General features: G+C 45.4%; 2 protein-coding genes across 2 annotated transcripts; one reads left to right on the top strand and one right to left on the bottom strand.

Annotated features, from left to right (window-relative positions):
- Positions 1 to 2514: 2514 nt before the first annotated feature.
- On the top strand, positions 2515 to 7159 carry LOC124704603 (serine/threonine-protein phosphatase PP2A-2 catalytic subunit). Its single transcript, XM_047236873.1, has 11 exons — positions 2515 to 2796; positions 3304 to 3360; positions 4742 to 4825; positions 4928 to 4999; positions 5171 to 5242; positions 5395 to 5435; positions 5645 to 5711; positions 5826 to 6017; positions 6112 to 6201; positions 6284 to 6391; positions 6612 to 7159. Exons 1-11 carry the CDS (start codon positions 2722 to 2724, stop codon positions 6675 to 6677), a joined length of 924 nt encoding a protein of 307 aa, XP_047092829.1. The 5' UTR covers positions 2515 to 2721; the 3' UTR covers positions 6678 to 7159.
- An 835-nt stretch (positions 7160 to 7994) lies between these two features.
- On the bottom strand, positions 7995 to 11025 carry LOC124704602 (lipid phosphate phosphatase delta). The gene is made up of 7 exons (XM_047236872.1): positions 10686 to 11025; positions 10207 to 10302; positions 10040 to 10114; positions 9808 to 9938; positions 9403 to 9713; positions 9188 to 9303; positions 7995 to 8732 (listed from the first exon to the last, which is right to left on the bottom strand). Exons 1-7 carry the CDS (start codon positions 10875 to 10877, stop codon positions 8322 to 8324), a joined length of 1332 nt encoding a protein of 443 aa, XP_047092828.1. The 5' UTR covers positions 10878 to 11025; the 3' UTR covers positions 7995 to 8321.
- Between the last annotated feature and the right edge of the window lie 11259 nt (positions 11026 to 22284).

Here is a 22284-nt window from a genome sequence, read left to right as displayed (position 1 = left end):
ACACTACTATTCAAATCAACCAACATGAGCTACCTATATACAATTTTTCAGTCGTTCAGTCAAAAAGGAAAATTAGAAAGCACCACAATATTATTAATATCCCAAAGCTGAAACGTGCTCCAAAAGGATAGAAGTAGCACAGTGTGCTTCTTAGCGTAACCAATATGCAATCATAGTTGAATTTGCTTTTCTGAACATTACACAAGATGCAATGAATGTACTCCTGGACTGAGCTTCATTAGTAGGTGAAATTGGTAATTGTTTGAACTTTAATAAGTGCAACACAAAATAATGGAGAATTGGCATATGCCTTTCAACCTACTACTGAATACTACCTAGACATCATGCAAAAGCAAAAGCAGATCTGAACAAGTATGCAAATAAAGAGAGTGATACATTATTAGTAGCTATAAAGTTAATGAATTTTAGTAAGACAATATAGCAAGCTAGGAACCAGTATGATATTTTGCACATCTAATAAATCAATAGATATCATGATACACTTAGCCTAATTATTTACTGCCAAAAACATTCTTACAGTAGTTGGTGGACTATATTGACTGCAATCTGTAGGTAGTGGGATCAAATCGTGCTTAGCCAACACTTTACAATGGTTATATTCTCATGTGGCACTCAGAGTAGCTATGAATGTCAGAAAATGAGTTTGAAACTATATGCAACATCCCTACTGACTTTGTATTCTAGGTACATGAGAAATCAACGAACACTAGTTCCATTCAGGACGAGGATTCATTCACCTTGGCCAAGCAACCATTCTTACTGCACATGTCCATCAGTGCATTTGCAACTAGGAGTCTGAAACCCCAAAAAGAAGTGATGCAGTGGACGGGGCACCGAGAGGCGCTCTATTTCCGAGATGTAGAGCCGGCATCTAGTTTTGCGGTGGGCCTGGACACATCACACACCCAGCTTCTATGCCACGCTCGACGGCTACATCCGGCTCCACCTACTTTGGCTCGCCTCGGCGGTCCACCGGTGATGACCTCGAGGTTGTTGGAGAGCTTCACGTCTCGCAAACGGTGAGGTGCGGGTGGAGCATGTCGTCCTGGGTGACGAATCCCTTGCGGCGCTGCATTGCACGGAACGACGCATGGCCGTTGGCCAGCACGGTGCTAGAGTGGCGGATGGAGAGGGATGCCGGATAGGGGAATTTTTGCAGGGGCTAGGGGGTGGTCAAAGTGGTGAACGAGCGCGGACGGACATGTATGCCGACGGCGAGATGGTGGCGTTTGGAGGGGAGAAGAGGGCGCCAACGTCAGTGTATACTTTATGGGTATATCAACGGCATGGCCTAGATCCGGCAAGCCCGGATGGCCCACAGATGGTGATGTGGCATGTGGCCTATCGGGCGGCCCAGTTGTTGTAGATTCTGAAGGATGAAGTCCAGCCCAAGAACGAGGAGCCGGATCCCAACCGACCTACGAAGGAGGCCGGATCCGTGAAGGCCCATGAAGTATCCGGATCCAGCACGGCCTTGATGGAAGGCAGATCCTTGACGTACACGGCAAGATATTGTGCCGTAGTTAGGCAACTTGTATTCCGGCTAGGACTCTCCATGTAAACCCTAGATCCGTGCGTCTTTATAAGCCGGATCTCAGGAGCCCTAGAGGCACAACCACAACTCATTGTAACAACGCGAAAGCGCCCAGATAATTCCAGACAAGCAGCAGTAGGCCTTGCCATCGTGCAGGCATGGAAAAAAATAGCGCGCTATTTCGACGCTAATAGCACACTATAGCGTTTCTAGACATGTCACGCTACATCATTTCGGCGCTATAGCGTGCTATAATGCGCTATTAGCACGCTATAGCACGCTAATAGCGTATTTTTCGGGCGATGCTATTTTGTTATAGCGCGCTATTTTTTTCCTTGCGTGCAGGTGATCCGAAGCTGGGTAAATCTCGTACCACCGTCCCGAGGACTCTCCGTCCTATGGCCCCTACTTGTTCTCCCCTCCATGAGGGTCCCTCCTCTGGAGTACCGTTGAATAGACAACGACTGTTGGCGCCCACCGTGGGGCTAGCGGCGTCTGGAGGCCGGAACCGGGAGGGTTCCGCCATGTGAAGCTACGACGAATCCATCACTGTGGGGCGGCCGTCTCCATGGAGCGGCCGGCGAGGGGAGGGTGAAGTGAGAGGAGGGATGACATATGATCGTGAAATTACATAACTACCCTTCTATTAAATTAAAATAAATGAATATTCAGTACTTACCAATTTTCATTTCTTTTCACTACTACTGATTTTTCCACCATAGGATTAACTAGCGTGAACGGCTCCTAAATTTCCCAACCATATTAGATTGCTGCAGGTCGATACAAGATAAAAACTTATATTCACCATGCAATTTTTCTACTTGTATATTTAGTTAAACTTAGTACTAAATCCTTTATCCGTGAAATTTATCCCGAGCAGCCTTTTAAGCTTAGAACATCTGTCGTTCCAATCCGATCTCAGCCGCGCAGCGCAGAGCAGACATAGCACAGCGACCTTCCCTCCCTCATTGTCTCCGCCACCACCACCACCACCATCTTCTCCGCTCCTGGGCGTCGCCGCTATCTAAACAAGGGGAGGCAATTATATAACCACCGCCCCTTCCACCTTTCCACCCCTTTTGCCCCACCGCCCGTTCCCTCCCCCTCCCCCTCCTTCCCACGCGCGCGCGGCGCCGAGATCTGCCCAGAGTGGACCTCCGGCGAGGATGAGCAGCCCCCATGGCGGCCTCGACGAGCAGATCGAGCGCCTCATGCAGTGCAAGCCCCTACCCGAGCCCGAGGTAACGCCCCCTTTCCGCTCTCGCCTGTCTCTTCTTGGCCGGGTTCGCCAGATCTGGCGGAATTCCGGGTCTACCACGCGCCGGCAGGGGTTCCGTGGGAGATCGGGGCTCGGCCACCGCCACTGGGGCTCAAGCCCGTTCCTTTCTTGCGCTGAAATGGCCGTTTGGTTGGTCCGTTCGACGGGGATCAGTTCCTGCACGGCGTCCCTTCCTGCTCACGCATGGCCGGCCGCATTGATGGGACGCCTGCACGAGCTGAAAGCATCGTTGCAATCCGATTTCTCCATGATCCTAGCTCATCGCCGGATTTTGGAACCCCTGGTCCTGGCCCGCGAGAAAAAAAAAGGAATTTTGGTAGAGCGGAGATCGCCAGAGAGGCGTACTGCGTGTCCAAGCTGCTAGATTTCTTCTACCTTCAGCCAGATAGACACCTTTGCTAGATCAGTTATAGAGCTACCAGATAGGTTGCCATTGGTTTTCTCTGATCCTTCAATGTTCACCCTACAGGTTAAAGCGCTGTGCGAGAAGGCCAAGGAGATTTTGATGGAGGAGAGCAATGTTCAGGTATGGTATTTTACTTACTTCTCTAAAGATGTGTCTGCCTTTGTCAATGCTTCCTTATGATGAGCCAGTCCCTCTAAAGATGTATCTGACAAGAATATGTTGTAACTGTAGTTTAAGGTTTTCTGAACTTTTTTTTTGAAACCAAGTTTTCTGGAAATTGAACAATACTGGTCTTCCAAATTCCAGAATGTAGTGGTGCTACTTATAAGAAGTCAGATTTTTCTGAGGAAACGGAAGGATACATTGTTTGACAAGGATAATCATTTCTTATTGAGAGTGATAGTGTCGTTACTCGGTGGTTCTTGCAGTTGCCGTGAACCTTTGCTCATATCACCAAACACTTTCACCAAAGTTCGTTTTTTTGCAACAGGAAACTCAAAATAACTTACTATATGTTGGTCCAATTGCTGAGAACATAACATCAAAGTAAAGAGTGCAAATAACTTTGTTGGGGAGATGTGCAGACATCCGCACTTCCCGTGGACTAAATAGCTAAATGCTCCCATATTGAACAGTTTTTACCCATCATGGTAAGCACAATTTTCTAAAACATAAACCAGAAAAATCAGGCAATATCACCACCAAGCAATTAAATCTCAGATAGAGATGGAAGAAACACACTATGGCGATGTGGACACACATCTACACTTTCCTGAATATGTGGGATAAAGGAGCATGTTGAACTCTAGCAGCTCAACAGTTGATGGCATCAGGTTGTGAATGACATCTGTTTTCTTGCCCCTTGTGTCTAATGCATTCACGAGAAATGGGGATGGGATATTGCCGGTGCTGCCAGTGCTAGGACAATACCTGAATACTACAGATAATGGGCTAAGTTTATTTGGCCAGATCATTTATAGGATTGTGTACCTTGTATAGAGCAGGATTATCTTTAAGCAAAACGTGGTTTGCCCATTAGCAGTTGTAGTGCAGTTACACTTTGCGTGCTTTAGGCCACATATATTTGCTGGGCAATTGTCAGAACGGAAGATTTATTGGAGCAACCATCTCATGCCTTTCAAAGATGAATGAAGAATGTCTCCGTAACAACACGAGTAATACATGGGACTGCAGGTTTTCAATTGTAGTATGGTGATCAGTGAAAGGTTGAACCAGTGGAAACATTCACACCTTTTGATGATAGTGTTAGTTGGACATCTCAGCAAAGTTCATGCCAACGTCACTCATGAGAAAATATACTTCTGTTCTATATAGTAGAGATATCTTGTATGGCAGCCGGTATGGGTTAGATTTGCCTTAATGGGCCATAAATACTAAAGTTAGGCCCTTTATATGATTATGTGCCCTCATCTGCCAAACTCACAATTGGGTTCTTGTTTTGCTGGTAGTTTAACTTGCGATTTCTTTGACATACTTGCAGCCTGTAAAAAGTCCTGTTACAATATGTGGTGATATTCATGGGCAGTTTCACGATCTTGCAGAATTGTTCAGAATTGGTGGAAAGGTATACATTGTTTTCTCTTGTTCATCTTCTGTGCCATCTTCTTGAGTCATCAAGAACAAAACCTGATCTTAAATATATTGACGACTTCGTTGTTCCTACCAGTGTCCAGATACAAACTATTTGTTTATGGGAGATTACGTAGATCGTGGCTACTATTCTGTCGAAACTGTGACGGTAAGAGTTATACCAGCATTAACATGATCATTTGCTTGCACCACAGATTGTTCATCTGCAATATTTGTTTGTACTTCAGCAAATTGTTTCTTGATTGTACACATATAATTTTGTAACATTTTGTTACTTAAGTAGCTCTTGTTACTAATGGTAATCCTTGAAAACAAACAGCTATTGGTGTCTCTAAAAGTTCGTTACCCTCAGCGGATCACTATTCTCAGAGGAAACCATGAAAGCCGACAGGTATGTGATTTGTTTTACTTGTTCTTCTATGTGCTTACCATTTTAATGACGACACATTCCTATGAAGTTTCTAGTCGGTTTTGCTACATCGTTTCATCTCAGTTACATTTTGCTGATAGATGAACTGAATAATTTTGGCAATTGGTTTTCAGATCACTCAAGTTTATGGATTCTACGACGAGTGCTTAAGGAAGTAAGTATCTTACTTTGTATAGTGTATACATGCTAGTTCTGCTCTAGAAAGTCCTCTCTTGATTCTTATTCTGATAAAACGATCTAGTATTAGGATAATAAGATGCCTTAGGTTATGGTTCAACTTGTCATGTCTAAATTAAAGCTGAGCATCTCGTGTTTGTTTTTGTGAATTGAATTACAAGAATCACTTTCCCATTTGTATTGCAGGTACGGAAATGCAACGGTGTGGAAAACTTTTACGGATCTGTTTGACTACTTCCCCTTGACAGCATTGGTTTGTAATCCACTCCTGCAGCATCTCCATCTATAGGATGATCGATGTATCAAGTCATTTTGTTCACTTCATCATCCAGTAAAATTGATATGCAACTGTTCACTCTTTTCATAGGTTGAATCAGAAATATTTTGCTTGCACGGTGGATTATCACCATCCATCGAGACACTTGATAACATACGTAACTTTGACCGCATCCAAGAAGTTCCTCATGAAGGGCCCATGTGCGATCTTCTGTGGTCTGATCCAGATGATCGGTGTGGTTGGGGTATTTCTCCTCGAGGAGCTGGGTATACCTTCGGACAGGTATTTCATGTACAAGAAATTCTTGTTTGCTCAATTTATTGAGCCAATTCTTGGGTCTGTTTTCCGTTGACCTTGCTACTCCTACCATTTTCAGGATATATCAGAGCAGTTCAACCATACCAATAATTTAAGACTTATTGCCAGAGCTCACCAGTTGGTCATGGAGGGATTCAACTGGGCTCATGTTAGTATCTGCTGCTGAGTTCTATACTTGTCTTTGTCTGTGGTCCGTAATATTTTTGGTTAACACTTACCATATTGAACAGGAGCAAAAAGTGGTCACCATATTTAGTGCACCTAATTATTGCTACCGCTGCGGAAACATGGCATCAATCTTGGAAGTTGATGATTGCAGGGAGCATACTTTCATCCAGGTATTATTATATAGTTTTTTCATTTCTAGTCAATAGTATGGCCAATTTGAACTTAGGAAGTCTTAAGCAAAATGTTGAGTAATGACCTTTTCCGCTTTCACAAACTTGATATGTTTCCACGCCTGATCTTCAATAGTTGAGTTTTGTCATGGGCAGCTTGGCTGTCACTGCCCTTTCTGCTTACCTGTTATCTTATGAGTCTTGATTTCTCATCCTGCAGTTTGAGCCGGCCCCAAGAAGGGGAGAGCCAGACGTAACCCGTAGAACACCAGACTATTTCCTGTGATGTGATGAAATTGGTGTTGGTTTCTGCACCAAAGGTTTGATAGCTAGCTGAAGTTTCCTGGTTGAGATAATCTTTTTGCCCCGTGTGTTATTCTTCTTATTTTTTCCCCATGATGCCTTTGGCTATTGTGAGCTGCTTTGCTGCATCGTGACTCAAGTGTATACGTACAGCCTGGAAGGATTCATTGTGTTCTCACCACCTCTCTAACTGATTTGATGCTCTGCTTGGGGCCTGCAGCTAGTGACTTTTAAGCATCAAGCAGCATTTGTATTATGACAGGAAACTATTTCCCCTTTGTAATTCATTTTCCCCTTCATCTAATTTTCTTCTCATGATTCTTGTAGAGATGAACAATGTAGCTGTGCGGTTCTGTGTTGAGCCCTTAGGTCTTCTGAACCTGTCTTAATTTGTCGTACAGAAATACTTTGAAGAACTAGTATGTTGAGGCGTTGAGCAACGGTTTTGTTGTGTTATGAATGTTTGATCTGGTACTGGTCAGTGGATATTGTGGTCCTTCAAATGATTATCCAGGATAACACAGCGCAAAGTTGCACTTTCAGTGATTTTTGTTCCATGCAAGAAGAATATAATATTCATTTGTGTCCTTGTTAAAGGAAAATATCATCTCCAACTACATATTTTCTTAAATGACCTGCATTATTCTTGCACGTTTTAAGCAAAATGCATATCCAACTGGATGACCTGCACTATTCTTGCACATTTTAAGCAGAACTCGTACCTAGGAGGCCTTTTTCCGTTACGGTTAACGGTCACTACCCACCCTCTTTGGGTCTCTACTCTCTACCTGTCAGCTTGAGCGCAACTCTACTTTCATGGTATGTAAGGGGCCTGACGAGTGTTGTTTCTTGTGTTCAACAGCTGTTGGTGATGCTAGAATTAATTTTACTACTTTCTCACTCTTTCCGAAGGATATATAGATTCTACTTTCTAGAATGCTACCTGGCCAGTTGCCCACGAAGGTGTCATGTCTTGGTCAACAGTTGGAACTAGACGACATTGACATGGCAAACAGCATGTCGATGGCTTCTTCCTCAGTCGCTTTCCCTCCCAACTCCGATGGTGCCGGACGGCCACACAAACGTCTCTGATACAAGCGTGATTCCAAGGGAATTTCCGGCAGCCAATAGAATTCTATGACTCCCCAACAACGTATAAAATACTAGATAAATAAAGTGTAAGAAGACTCGACAAATCTGAGCCAAGTAAGACTTGGCGCTAGGTCACCAATAATAGAGTTAAGAGTAAGATGAACGCATACAAAGGGAACAGGAAGTCGGCGTCGATCCAGCTGTAGCATAAAGAGGCGAGAAAGAAATATCATTCCTTTGCAGTTAAAGGCCTCAACATTCAGTTTAAAGCACCAGTGGTGCACATGGCCGTCACTGTTGCCATCAAACAAAAAATAAGGTCATTAGCTGTCAATACTTTCCTCGTTGCTACTTTGAGAACTCTGTACAGAAACACCACCCTGGATGGAGGACGTGCTAGCCACACATACAACACAAAACTGAGGGTGAGGTCAATGGATTTACAGCCTCACAGGACGCCTTACAAGTAAGAGGAATCACCGGTTGGACGCCTCCGAGGCAATAAATCAAATCCTAACCTCGAATGTTAATCCGGCTACAAATTCAAGTAGGTGAATATCACCGGTACCAAGTCAACCACCGACCACGCAAGGCCGGCGTACTGCACGAACCTTATGCCCGTGTCCACGTCGTACGCCTTCCGCGGGAAGAGCAAGAAGACCTTCTGGAGGTAACCGGCCTGCTTGGGGTCAGACTTGCCCGAGCTGCTGTCGGGTGCCTTCAGCGTCGGGACGTAGCAGGATGAGACGATCGGAATGCCCAGGGTGCTGCACATGACTGGCAGGAGCCATTTCGAGAGCGCCTTGCTGCAGGATTTCACGATGAGGATGGTTGTGATCCCGACAAGAACCCTCCCGACGTATGCGAGTAGGGGAAGTTGCTCGCTCAAGATGAGGGGGGCATCGGGGCCGTGGAAACGGAGGTAGGTTTGTTGGACGCCATAGACCTGAACCGATGTGTGGAAAACAATGTCAGTGCTCCTTCATGCAGACAGTATAATTTGGGTAAATGGGATGTATCAGTAACTGAAAGAGCATAGATGCAAGATCTAGAACTAGACTTCATTCGAAGAAATTTTGGTGTGTAAAACATAGATAGTCAAGGCTTTGAAGACTATTGGCGTTAATCACAATTCAAATCTGAATGATAACTTCCATCATCAAATTAAAATATAAAATGGAGACGTAACAGAAGGTCAAGCAAGTCACTTTAAGAACCAATAAGAGTGCATAATGTCTTTTTTTGCAAACTCATTTCAGTTTTTACAACTAAAGTTGCTGTAGATAATTATCTTGTATGTGAGCAGAATCCTAACACAAGTCCTAACACAAGTCTAAGAGCAACAGAATTTTGGATCAAGCAACCCGAAGTCAGAGAGAGAGAAAGAGAGAGAGTTCTTACAATGCCGAATGCAACCCCGGTGAACGCGGTGTGGAATTCAAAGCTAGGAGTTGGGAATTCTGGCACCGGATATGCAAAGCAGAGCAATAAAGAAAGGCTTGCCCAGAAGAATGTAACTGCAGAAGAGAAAAAATATGAGAAAACTTTTTGCATCTGAATATCACATTTTACATATCACCAGACTCAAAGGGTTCAGCTGAGGCATATGGACATACCGTTCTGCCCAGAGACAACGAAGGCATCAACATGGTCATCGACAACCAACCAGAATGCAAGGATCAGAATGCCAAGACAGATCCCAGCGATAACATCTGTCAAGCTGTGCATGCCCAAGTACACCCTTGCTAGCAATTTCAAGTAAGCCATATCATAAGTATCTTTCAGTAACTCTAAGAGGATGTGGCACAAAGGAAGTAAAAACTCACCAATGCTGATTAAAATGACTTGCAATAGAGCTAACGAGAGACCAATGGCAATCATAAAACCGTCACACGCTCCATATGTGAGGACATAATGCAGCATATATCTGCAGGTCATCCAAACCGGCATTAGCCAGTTAAACCCAATAAGCATACATCAATGCGTCTCTTGGTAAAATCATAATCTTAACAGGAGCATACCCCATCAAACAAACGGTCATGAGAGCGTGCGACGAAGGCAGTCCATATTCCATGGCGTGTTCCTTCTCGTCTTGGGTGGCTGTCACTCTTCTCACGGGAGGAGAGCATGGGCGAGGAGCTGACACTACATCCTACATCCACCAATACCCAAAGTGGCAACATCTAAACCAACCGAACAGAAAAATAATAACCAAAATACCACCCATTTTTATTATGATAGGTAGATGATAACCTTCACAACGTTGCCAAGGTAATCAGAGAACGCCATGAGAAGAGTCATCTGCCTAGCCAACTTGCCGTGTCCACTCTGCAAGCAATTCCAGTGAGAACAATCAACGTTCAGACTTACAAAGCAGAACAAGAGGTGGTCAATGTGCCAGATGGACATGAGTGACATACCCAGAAAAGGAGGGGCAGGAATCCTGTGTAGAAAGGGACAGAGACAACGCATGACAGCACAGAGAAGAAATTGTCTAGCAACTTGTGCTGCATCCTCTGCAATGATCCAACAGAAGATAAATAAATTGATAAATAAGCCAGAAGCATACAGTCAAGATCTTAGAAACCGAAGCTATGTAAAACACATGTACAGCAAACATATGTATGCTTTTTATATGATGATGACATTCTTGTCAGTTTATTTCCTACACCATCTCCATGCAGTAATTTGAGTCAAATTCAAATCTAACCACATGATTCGATCACCTCAATCATAATTCTTTTCTTCCGCAAGGAACTAACAAATCGAACATCAACTGTATGCTGGAACAGGTAATGTATCCAGCTAAAAAGATGAGGAAAATGCGGGATTTTTTTTGCTCCTTTCCCCCAATTGGTCATTCATTAGCTGGAAGCGGACGAAACAGAGAGAAACGGACCTGGAACCTGAGGATGGAGGGCGTCTCGGCGTGGACGCGGCGGGTGACCCAGGGCTGCGCCAGCGCGCGCGTCCGGCGCGTGAGGTCGAAGTAGGAGGCAGCCCACACCCAGCCCGCCGCGCCCGACAGCGCCGCCGCCTGCCACGCAGTCAGCCCTGCTCCACCGGCCGCCGCGGCCGTCTCCATGTCCATACGCGTCTTCCCCCTTATCTATCCGTCCAACCGTCGATGCCGCGGGAGATCCCCAAACACGAGAGAGAAGAGAAGAGCGATGCAGTCCCACGGCGCCGGGCGGCTTCTTGTAGAGGTGAGGTGGAGGGCGCGGGTGGCGGGGGCGGGGCGGGCCGCCGGGCCGGAGACGGGGACGGGAGGGATGGTTCGTTTCGGTTTGCCGGCCGCCCCCGCTATGGACCGGGAGTACACCTTGCACGCGGGCACGCGGCTCTTGTTTTCTTTCTCTCTTTGTTTCTTGGGGTATTTATCTCACCGGGGTTGATTGCGACTTTGGAAGTTTCTAAGCTCTGCTACTAATCCTGGCTCCCGTGTAATTTTTTCTTCTCCGCCTCATGCAACCAAGAACAGACAACTTAAATCATGCCTCTGGCCTCTGGAGCACCTGATTTATTTACCTTTTCAAATACAAATAAACGTGTGGAAGCATAGAGGAATAGGAACATGTATGTGTGATGCATCATATTACCTGTCACTTTGAAACCTGATGCCATCGCCTAACAGACTGGATTTGTCTATTTAGAATTTAAGCAAGTAGACATGGCAGTCAGCTTGTCCTTATCATTTCAAGTTTAGTTAAATTCACTTGACAAAACAACACTGGCAAAACTTGAAACCAGGAAAAACAGCTGAGAATATTGTTTGCTCCTCAATCATTGCAAGTTTGCAACCATACTATGTACTAGGGGCGAAGATCCCCTTTGGACAAGGCAAGGCAGCCGCCCTATCTTGATTTTTGATGACTACATTTAGATGCATGTGTTTTTTTGAACAATTTGAGTGGTTATACATAAAAAAAGGATTTCGTATGAAAATGTTTTGCTTGTTTTAGTGAACACTGCGTAAAGCCGGCTTCGAGCCGAAAACAAGAATTAGGTAGGTACAACCTGAATAAGATTGTACTTAGGGAAATTTATCATGAATCTTATTATATACAAGATAACATTGATCAATTTGTTGTTTATACACGGAGAATTAGTGGCTTTGAACATTTCTTGATATTTGAAAGGCACATCATGTTTCCTCCGGCGACATTATCGGTTCAATGAATTGGCTTTGCCTTTACCGATGGCGACAATAACAATTGAAATATATCTCCAAATGATAATGATCATCAAGACTGAGTTGCACATTGTATGAGAGATATTCAAAAGTTTTAATCGATATAATTTAGAGTTTTTTCTTAAAAAAGGTAAAGCTTTGCCTTTTAGATGACAAGGTATGTCCTAGTTTTAATTATACTCAAATAAAATATGTTTATATTATCTAAGTGATTGTGTTATAATCATATATATCATTAATGTTTCATTACTATGTTGGATTTTGCATTATTTTCTAAGAGTTTAGTCGCCCTACCACATATTAATTCCATCCTTCACCACTATGTACTATCTTAGTCAACGGAAATCAAAATAAATGTAAATAAATACAAATGTTATAAACATCGAAAATTAGAATGAGAAAAACAAGGTAATCAACGGAGTGCAAATTTCATGAATATTTTTTCGCTGGAAGAAAATTTCATGGGTTGCAGTAACCTTTTTTTGTATTTTCTCCCTAAATAATGACACTTATGAAACTTCATGAAAAATTGCACCTAAAGAAGCACAAATCGAAAAACATGAAAACAAATTCCTAAATACTGGCACTAATGGAACTTCATGAATCCTCCTTGACTTTTGCGTAACACTTTAAAACATTTCTTTTCATAATTATCCATTGAATTTGCTTTTGCAATGTTTCTCTGTCAATCTTTCGATGCATATTGATGGACCGACGACAAAAGAGCTTATATAGTCACCAGAAAGAGTGGGAAAACAAACTTATATCGAAGCAAGATTACACAACACAACATGCATCTGCAGGCGGATTCATGTGGCCAGGCATTGATGTGGCGGCTGACTTGGAGACCTTCAAAGCTTGACTCAGTGACTCCTGCTGTTTAAGTGTTCAGCACACAAAGACGCACGAACGCCGTGGATGGAGCCGTCCTCTGCAAGAAAAGCAGAGGTGCAAGTGCAACCTGATTCAGGTCTTTGACTCCTTCAGCTTTGACGCCCTTGAAAATTTTGACTCGTCGTGCTGTGTTCTGCAGGGTGAGCTTCCCTCGCACAAGTCAAAAAAGCCGTCTAGGAAGGGTTGTTTTGTAGCACGAGCACGATTAGTTCTTGACCAAAATGTGAGCGCGGTTATCTTCAAAAACCATGACCAAGCTTTGGAAACCTGCACGCTAAGCTTGCTAAAGTCACAAGGATACACAATTGTTTTCTTCTTTTTGTTTGAAAAATCTCGTGAATAAGAAGTAACAACTCTCATGGATAGTTGATGTATGTGGAGTGGAGGCCACGTTATAATCCTAGACATTTGTTTCATCTCAAGGTTAACTGGAGTTTTCTCTTTTCCACCTCCGACAACGCAAGTTGGATTTGAACTTGATATTTTAAATGGACCTTTGATACTTAGGAACTACCTATAAGAAGTTCAGATACTTTTCACTAACACATATAAAAAATTTCCACTGAGTTTTTCTTATGATATGCTAGGTATACTAGAATGGAACTCTCGTCTTAAAGATGGGTACATAGAAAAACAGAAGAAACTATTCCGACTTATTCCTTTTGAAATGGAGGATAACTTTTCAAAGTAGATGCCCATAAAAGTTCAATACCTTTTACCTCGTCTCATTGTGATTAAGAATAATATAATTCCTAGTTAATCGGCAGAAAATAGGACAAAAACCGCTATGAACGACAAAAACTGCCATCATGGAGCATGACCGCATATGGAAACCCCGGCCGTCCTAGATACTTACTCACAAAAAACACATATGCCACCGAGAAGAAATACCACAATGGAGAGATGCAAGCATCATCTTCGTCACTCCTGCTTGAGCCAACAACTCTAGCTTCACCTTTGAAGCCCACCGACAGAGCCCTCGTAGCAACAGAACTGAAACCCATGCTAGACAAGGACAAATAGTCGGTCAAATGCACGAGTGACCATATAGCTTATCTCTAGCGAAGAATGTTGCAAGCTATAACCATTGAGTCTAGGTCGATAAAGCCCCCATAACCAAAGACTGCCCATTTCCTGTCTACGAAAGTCTTCTCCATGGAAGCCTCGACTACATGTGCGGAGGCTAAGCACATAAAGCCCCTCAAACACCTCGGAAGGAACCAACTGCCAAAAATCATCGGTGACCTATCTTCACTCGCTAGAGCCATCGTTGACGAATAATACATCAACAATATCACCATACACAACAAATGATGCCCTCAAGAGGGAACGGCACAAAAAAAAATCCATCATCATTTGACCCCTAAAGTCCAAGGCTCCTCGTTGAGCTGTCTCGGGCAGAGGAAAGTACATCATCCCATCAACGCCTTCAAGTAGGCCACAATATCAACATAATCAATCGTCACTGTATCCTATCACGACTGAGGATAGGTATTCACCCGACTATGCCTCAAAATCGCTAGCCTAGGAGACGAATTTGAGTGGTCCACCCACCCTACACAACTTCTCGAGATCCATGGTGTCCATCCTAGAAGCCACCGCCGAAGCAGACCTCAGCGTAGTACCCACAACCTGGAGGGAACGTTATTACTACTGCATCCACTCGCACCCGCTATCCACCTTGTCCGAAGCACGCTAAGGGAACATTTTGACTATCACATCCACTCACACCCACGATCCACCCAACCAATACAACTTCTCCAGATGTGGTATACATCCTACAAGCCACCACCGAGGCAGAGCTCAACGTAGTATAGTACCCACAGCCGGAAGGGAACGCTATGACTATCACATCCACTTGCTGTTGGAGATATGCCCAAGAGGCAATAATAAAGTGGTTATTATTATATCTTTGTTTTTATGATAATAGTTTGCATCTCATGCTATAATTGTATTAACCAGAAACATTAATGCATGTGTGTTATGTAAACATAAAAGAGTCCCTAGTAAGCCTATTGTTAAACTAGCTTGTTGATTAATAGATGATCATAGTTTCATGATCATGAACATTGGATGTTGTTAATAACAAGGTCATATCATTAAGAGAATGATGTGATGGACATACACCCATAGTAAGCGTAGCATATGATCAAGTCATTTAGTTCTTTATGCTTCAAGCTTTAATATGCATAATAACTTAATCCTTCGACCATGAGATCTTGTTAATCACCTACACCGGATGGATGCTTTGATGACACCAAACACTACTGCGTAAATGGGTTGTTATAAAAGTGACATTAAGTGTTCGGAAAGTATAGGGTTGAGGCACTTGTATCAATAGTGGGATTTGTCCATCCTAATGACGGAGAGATATACTCTGGGCCCTCTCGGTGAAATGATATCTGATTAGCTTGCAAGCATGTGACTGGTTCATAAGAGATATCATATCACGGTACGAGTAAAGAGTACTTATCAGTAACGATGTTTTACTAGGTATGGAGATACCGACGATCAAACTTCGGATAAGTAAAATATCGCGAGACAAAGGGAATTGTTTTTTTATGTGAATGGTTCTTTCAATCACAAAGTCATCGTTAAAATATGTGGGAGCTATTATGGATCTCCAGGTCCCACTATTAGAGGGGTCTCGATCATGTCCGTATAGTTCTCGAACCGTAGGGTGACACACTTAAGGTTTAATGTCGTTTTAAGTAGATATGGAATATGGAATGGAGTTTGAATGTTATTCGGAGTCTCGGATGGGATCCAGGACATCACGAGGAGTTCCGTAATGGTCCGAAGAATAAGATTCATATATAGGAAGTCACTTTCCAAGTTTGGAAATGATCTGGTGCATTTATGGAAGGCGCTAGAATGTTCTAGAATCTTCTGGAAGAAATCACCATGGAAGGTGGAGTCCCGGATGGACTCCACCAACCCTAGCCAACCAGCGAAAGGGGAAGGTGGAGTCCATGGTGGACTCCACCTCCATGGCCGGCCATAGGGGAAGGAAAGGGAGGAGTCCCACTTCCCCTAGGTTTCACCATATGGATGGTAAGTTTTTGAGTTGGACTCTTATTCGAATCTTTGGGAAAATCATAGGGGTTCCACCTATATAATGAGGAGGAGAGGGAGGGGGCCGACCACCACTTGATCCGCACCACCCAAGGGCACCCAAGGCCGGCGCCCCAAGTGCCTTCTCTCCCCAAACCCTAGCCACCCCCTCCTCCTGTTACTCCCGCGGTGCTTAGGCGAAGCCCTGCCGGAGATCTCCACCACCACCGCCACCACGCTGTCGTGCTGTCGGGATTCCGAGGAGGATCTACTACATCCGCAGCCTGTTGGAACGGGGAGAAGGACGTCGTCATCAACACCGAACGTGTGACCTAGTACGGAAGTGCTGCCCGACTGTGGCACCGTCAAGATCTTCTACGCGCTTTTGCAAGCGGCAAGTGATCGACTACATCAACCACGAGATCTAATCTCGTTAACGCTTAGCGATCTTCAAGGGTATGATGATCTTCACCTCGTTGCTACCATCTACTAGATTAGATCTTGACTTGTTATTCGTTCTTGCGGTAGGAATTTTTTGTTTTCTATGCTACGAATCCCTACACTTGCACCCACGATCCACTATGTCCGAAGAATGCCAAGGAGTCACCAAAATAGATTCACCGTCACGGGGATATTCTTACTTCTAGGGAGAATGGTATCCTCTAGTAACCATTGCCTCCGAACACCACTGCCATGCGTCCTGCAAACCCCTAGGAAGCACCACCAGAGCGCATGCTCACTCGGACAATCCATAACTACATCTCGGTATTTTCCACCAATCACCGCTAGTGTGTCATCGCGAGCCCTGCAACCTAGTGTGCACTGCCTCCAACACCAACACTCGGGCCTTCTTGGCATATAACCACACCACTGGGTCGCGCTTCATGTGCCTACATGGATCCGCACCACCTTTTTTTACTCCCATTGCCAGCGCTATGTGGTGGCAGTTAGGGGAGAGTACGAGAGGAGGATCTCCTGGTGGTCGTTAGGGTTGGTGCATCGATGCCTCTTAATGAGAGACACAAAGAATAACCACTAGAATCTTTGATGTTACATAATAAATCAAGATCCATTTTCTAGTTGCTAATCCTTTGTGCTTAAGTTCTCCTTTTGTGCCATAAGTTCCTCCGGTAACTAGGCCGCCCAATGGAACATAGGCCTCACCACCATTCATGGGCCACCCGGGCTTACCAGAAATGAGACCCTGCCGTGGCATACCCATTTAGCGTATCCACGACATCAACGCTCGGTATGGTCATCCATTTTGGGCGGGGTTGACTGTACCGATGGTCGTTACACTCTCTAAGATTCATCTTCACGGCCTGGTTGACATGTTGATGTTTTTAGCTTGAAATTCTTCTTTATTTGCCACCGATTTCCTTCCTAATATGCCCTATTTTTGCATAGAAATAAATAAATACAAGTATTTGCATATCTATGCAATAATTAGCGATTAATAGTAAGTCCAGATAAATATTATCATAATTTCTAATGAAAAATATAAGGTTTAGACAACGATAAAGACAAGTGTTTTACCACTCATCAATGTCAAAAACGCATTCTTACATGGAAATCTAGATGAGGGAGTCTATAGTCAGCAACCCTGCGGTTTGATGCTCATTATCCCACACATGCCTCACGCCTACAAAAATCTCTATATATGGTCTTAAACAAGATCTCCCTGTGCCATTTCAAGGGTTTTACCACCTATGCTCCTACCATGGGATCTGTTGAGTCCATTTTTGATGCATCTCTCTCTGTTCTTCATCATGGTTTTGTTACTGCCTATCTTATTCTTTGTGTCGATGATATTATTCTCAATGCCTCTTGTTCCACTCTTCTTCATAAAATCATTTCTCCACTCAGCATCGAATTTTCCATGAAATATATTGGCTCTCTTCATCACTTTCTTTCATTTCTGTCACTCTCACACATACAACCCTACGTTTATCTAAACTACAATACATTCTACATGTCTTACACCTTGCCGACATGATTGATTGAAATCTATCGACATGAAATAAAAAAAATTCTACTTCCAGAGGCTATGCTGCTTTTTGATCCCTTTCAATATCGCACCTTGCCGATGCTCTACAATATATCACTCTAACTCGACCTGAAATTTCCTATGCCTTTCATCAAGTGTTCATTCATATGCATGACCCCCGTGAGCTTCACTTTCTCGTCATCAAACTAATCCTACGATATCTCAAAGGGGCACTTGATCTCGGCCTAATTATTCATTCTACCTGCTCATATAACCTTGTTGCCTATTCAGATGTTGAATGTGATGATTTCCTAGATACACTCCGCTCCACGTCCGGGTTTTGTATATTTTTGGGTGATAATTGTATCTCATGGTCCTCTCGAAGATAGTCTACGGTTTCTCGAAGTATTGCTAAAGCGGAGTATCGTGTCGTTGCCACTGCCGTGGCTGAGACTTGTGGGTTCCATTATTTGCTGCTTGAGCTTCATCGGCCACTTGATAGTGAATAGTTGTTTGTTGTGATAATGTCTTGGCAGTCTACATGTCCGCGAATCCGGTACAACATCGTTCAGACCAAACACATTGAGCTAGACATCCACTTTGTTCATGAGAAGGTCGCCACTGGTGCCTTGAGAGTTCTTCATGTCCGCAGATCAGATTGCCGACACCATTGTTCATGAAGTTTAGATCTGGTCATCATACCAGCTACGTGGCATGTTAGATGACTCCACGAGATCGAGTTCAAGATAAATATGGTAGCAAGATTAAATCACATCGCCGATTTCCTTGTATCCCTCAAACCGACCTAGGTAGCCTTGTACTCCAGGTTTTGTAACCATCCATGTATCAATCGAGGCGTGTGATTGCACCCCGATCTTGTTCTCCTACAAGATTTTAGTACGGTTCATGTATGACTTAACTTAGACTAAGGACTTGAATATGCATCTACTGATTTTAGTATATAATAACACAAGGAGCGACACAAGAGGTCTGCCATGATGATGCAGGAGGCAGCAAATTATGGATTTTGAGACACGAGTAAAGTGATACATGCAGAGTAACATAGGGCAGACAAAAGTATTCCCTCCAACTCTAAGGGCATCTCGGGGCGACGTATTTTGGATGTCTAAATTGTCCGCGCGCGTCCATTTGCGTCGCCCCGCCGACGTTGAAATGGTCGCTAGGCGCAAATTATCCGTTTGCGTCGGGGTGCAACCCCAGCGGTCCGACACATTTTCGAGAAACTTGCACTGCGAAGTAGAATCGATATATTATTTGATCATGCCATGCGAAGTCGAATCGAACAAGTTCAAACAAATTAAACATACAAACTACGAGAACAAACGCGAGAACAAACAAAATTTAAACTAACTACTTCTTGTACTTCTTGTTAGAAGGCCCGCCTCATCATCCTCACGGACGCCCTTCCTGCTCGTCACCTCCTCTGAAGAGGTAATGCCGGTCGGCGCGTTCGACGGGTTTGAGTTCCCCTCCGACGAGTGGTCATTGGGGTCTTCTTGTTGTCGGAGAAAAAAAAAGACAACCCTCCGCCTGCACCCTCGCCCGGGCCCTTGCATCCTTCCTTGCCGCCACCGCCTCGTCGGCCGCCTCCAGCGCCTCCAGCTGTGTCCACCTTGCGTCCGAGTCCCCCTCCTCATCCTGGTCATCGAGGCCAACGGCGTCCCCCTCCTCCTCGCCCTCCGTCGGCGGGGAGCTAGGGTTGCTCGGCATGGCAGCCCTATCTCACCAATGCCACCATCCCGGCGGCTTCCCCTCGCTGTCGGTGTCCGATGGCAACGACAGGTTGCTCATGGTGGCTAGCCGGTGTTGGAGAAGAAGATGAATGGCTGCCGGTTGGAGATGAATTAGAGCAGGCGCATGGGTTTTATTCAGTGGGTATTACTGGCGGCGCGTATAACGAAGAGGTCTGCGGTTGCTCTTCCGCGGCAGTTCGACGCTCCATTCCGGCGGTTGGCGCGTCGATCGGTGCGGTTGCCACTTCGGCGGTTGCCCTTCCCGACAGTTGTCTTGCTTTAATTCGCGCCGGCTCGAGCCAGGTGGGCCCGTGGGAGAAGCGAGCGGACGCTCGGCGCGACCGCGCAGCGTCCGCGGAGACGCAAACGTGCCGCATATTTGCGCCGCATTTGCATCTCCGAGGACGGCCCGGACACTATGCGTCGTCACGCTGGATTAGGGTGCAGACGCATTTCTGGTCCGCGCGGAAGCAAATGATCACGCAACGTCCATTTGGGTCGCCCGTTGGAGATGCCCTAGACTTGCCATACACTTGGACAAAATCTAGGCTAAGATTCATTGAATCGGTGAGAAGTATTTATGTCTTGAGGGAGTAATAACCCCTTATCAATAGAGCGGTTTGGGTCTGGAAGTTGTTGCGCAGAGAATTGTTAGTGGAGGGGGAAATTTTCAGAGAGATGAACAAAAAGAGCAGACAATGTTCACTAGCTATTGAGCGTTAAGTGTGATTGTGTGAACCAAAGTCACGCAGTTCAATAAACCTTAAAAATCATGCACCTAACCTGAAAGCATTTGTATCGCATGGGATACATATGTATGTTTTCGTTATCCTGCTGGTGATGAAAATCGATCCTTTGAAAAAAAAACAGATAGAATACATATGCAAAATAAAAAAAAATAGATAAACCAGGACCATATCCAACAGACGCTAAGCAAAGGCATACCAATTTTAAGAACGTAAAAGGGGCATCTTCGAATAATACTGAGAGCTTCTAGTTTCCTGCATTTGGCATTTGAAGGTATTTGGAGATGACACTTGGTACTAGGGGCACATCCCCGAAACTGTTTACGCGGTTAGGTTTTGGATTGACAGAGGGAGTAGACGAGCGCAGATAGGCATACTTCATGTCAACCATGATCATCCACTCCTTGCCACAATACTCCTCCTCCTTCAGCACGCAGCAGAGCACATCCGGGTCGTCTGCGGCTATGACGGGGAACTCAGGAAGACGCCGGGGCAAACCCTTGTCCTGGTAACCGATTTGCGCCCAGAGGCATTCCAGGTTGATCACACGATGCACCTCCCACTCGAACCTGAGGCTACCACTACCATCCATGATGCTCTTCAGGGTCCAGATGGTGATCTTGGTGCCAAGTTTTTGGCGTTTCCTCTCACTGCAGTCGCTGCATCTGTTCCATTCATCCTTGTCATGGAAGTCGTTGTCGATGTGGACGAAGCGGATCATGCCCTGGCTGACGGAAACGCTCCGGAACATGCCCCCGAAGCCCCTTGTTGCCTCCCGTATATTGTCATCGGCGTACTGTTTTCCGGGGAAAGGGACGAAGTGGAGCGCCGGGGAGGTGATCTTGGAGAAGTCTGATAGCAGGAGGCCGCGGAAGTAGTCCACCCAGCATAGGAAACGGCCGTCGAAAGGGAAGACGTGGCTGGTCGACCAGCGGGCTGGGAACTGGGCGCCATTGCTCTGTGGGGCACGCTTGGTGACGATTCTCCAGCTCCCTGTCTCGGAGGAGAAGACACAGAGTGTGGCAAGCGTGGGGCCGTTGCCGCCGCTGTTTTTGATGCTGTCTTGAGTGTGGCGGCGCGGGCTGACCCTTTTTTTCTTGGCGGAGATGTTGAGTTCGGCGACGATGTAGCCGCGATCCTGGTCCCCCGCCGGCGTTTCCGCGAGCCGTAGGATGCCGATGACAGAGCTAGGAAGCAGGAACGTTCGTCCGTGGGGCAAGTCATCGGCAAGCTCGGCGGGGACAGGGAGCCTCAGCGCGGAGGGGACAGGAGAAGGAGGACCGGCCGCGTAGACGAACAGATCAGACGACGGGGCGCCGTGGAAACGAGACCGGCTTGCGATTGCGATGGAGACGCGGAGGAGGACAAGGTTGCCGTCGGCTGCAAGGACGTAGGGATAGGCGGGCAAGTGGTGCCCGGACTCGTCTGCAGGGCGTTCCGGCCAGTGGAGAGTGGGGTAGGAGATTCTTGGAGGTGCCGCGAGGGCGAAGGAGAAGTAGCAGGAGTGGCCACTGGATGTCTGGACAGCAGCGGCGGTGTCATCGTTGTTTACGGCCTCTTGAGCAGCCGCATGGCCGTCGTGGCAGCTCGTGTGACCAATGCGATCCAGCATCACCCAGTCGGGGAAGACGACGGTTTCGTCCGGCTCGGACGCGCCGCTGCGACTAGCCATGGCGATCGGGAAACAAAGCAGCAGCCGCCGCCCTAACCCTAACCCTACGTTGATCTGATGGGAGAGAAAGTCAAGTTTAATAAGCTTCAAAAAAAAAGTCAAGTTTAATAAACTAGTACTAGTACTGCTGGGACCTAAATTAGCAGGGCCAGCACGTTGGAGTAGTAATACAATACTACCACGGACCACCGTCATGAAA

This window comes from Lolium rigidum, chromosome 3, assembly GCF_022539505.1.
Source record: "Lolium rigidum isolate FL_2022 chromosome 3, APGP_CSIRO_Lrig_0.1, whole genome shotgun sequence".
Lineage (NCBI taxonomy): Eukaryota > Viridiplantae > Streptophyta > Magnoliopsida > Poales > Poaceae > Lolium > Lolium rigidum.
This window is presented reverse-complemented; position numbering and strand designations above follow the sequence as displayed.

What these genes read in the sequence shown, in the direction of transcription:
- LOC124704602 (XM_047236872.1), bottom strand. Translation starts at nt 10,877, where the DNA reads ATGGACATGGAGACGGCCGCGGCGGCCGGTGGAGCAGGGCTGACTGCG. An exon ending in CCTCCATCCTCAGGTTCCAG is followed by an intron (nt 10,303 to 10,685) that starts GTCCGTTTCTCT and finishes GGATCATTGCAG; the next exon opens with AGGATGCAGCACAAGTTGCT. An exon ending in CGTTGTCTCTGGGCAGAACG is followed by an intron (nt 9,304 to 9,402) that starts GTATGTCCATAT and finishes TCTCTTCTGCAG; the next exon opens with TTACATTCTTCTGGGCAAGC.
- LOC124704603 (XM_047236873.1), top strand. Translation starts at nt 2,722, where the DNA reads ATGAGCAGCCCCCATGGCGGCCTCGACGAGCAGATCGAGCGCCTCATG. An exon ending in AGCCCCTACCCGAGCCCGAG is followed by an intron (nt 2,797 to 3,303) that starts GTAACGCCCCCT and finishes TTCACCCTACAG; the next exon opens with GTTAAAGCGCTGTGCGAGAA. An exon ending in GAAACCATGAAAGCCGACAG is followed by an intron (nt 5,243 to 5,394) that starts GTATGTGATTTG and finishes ATTGGTTTTCAG; the next exon opens with ATCACTCAAGTTTATGGATT.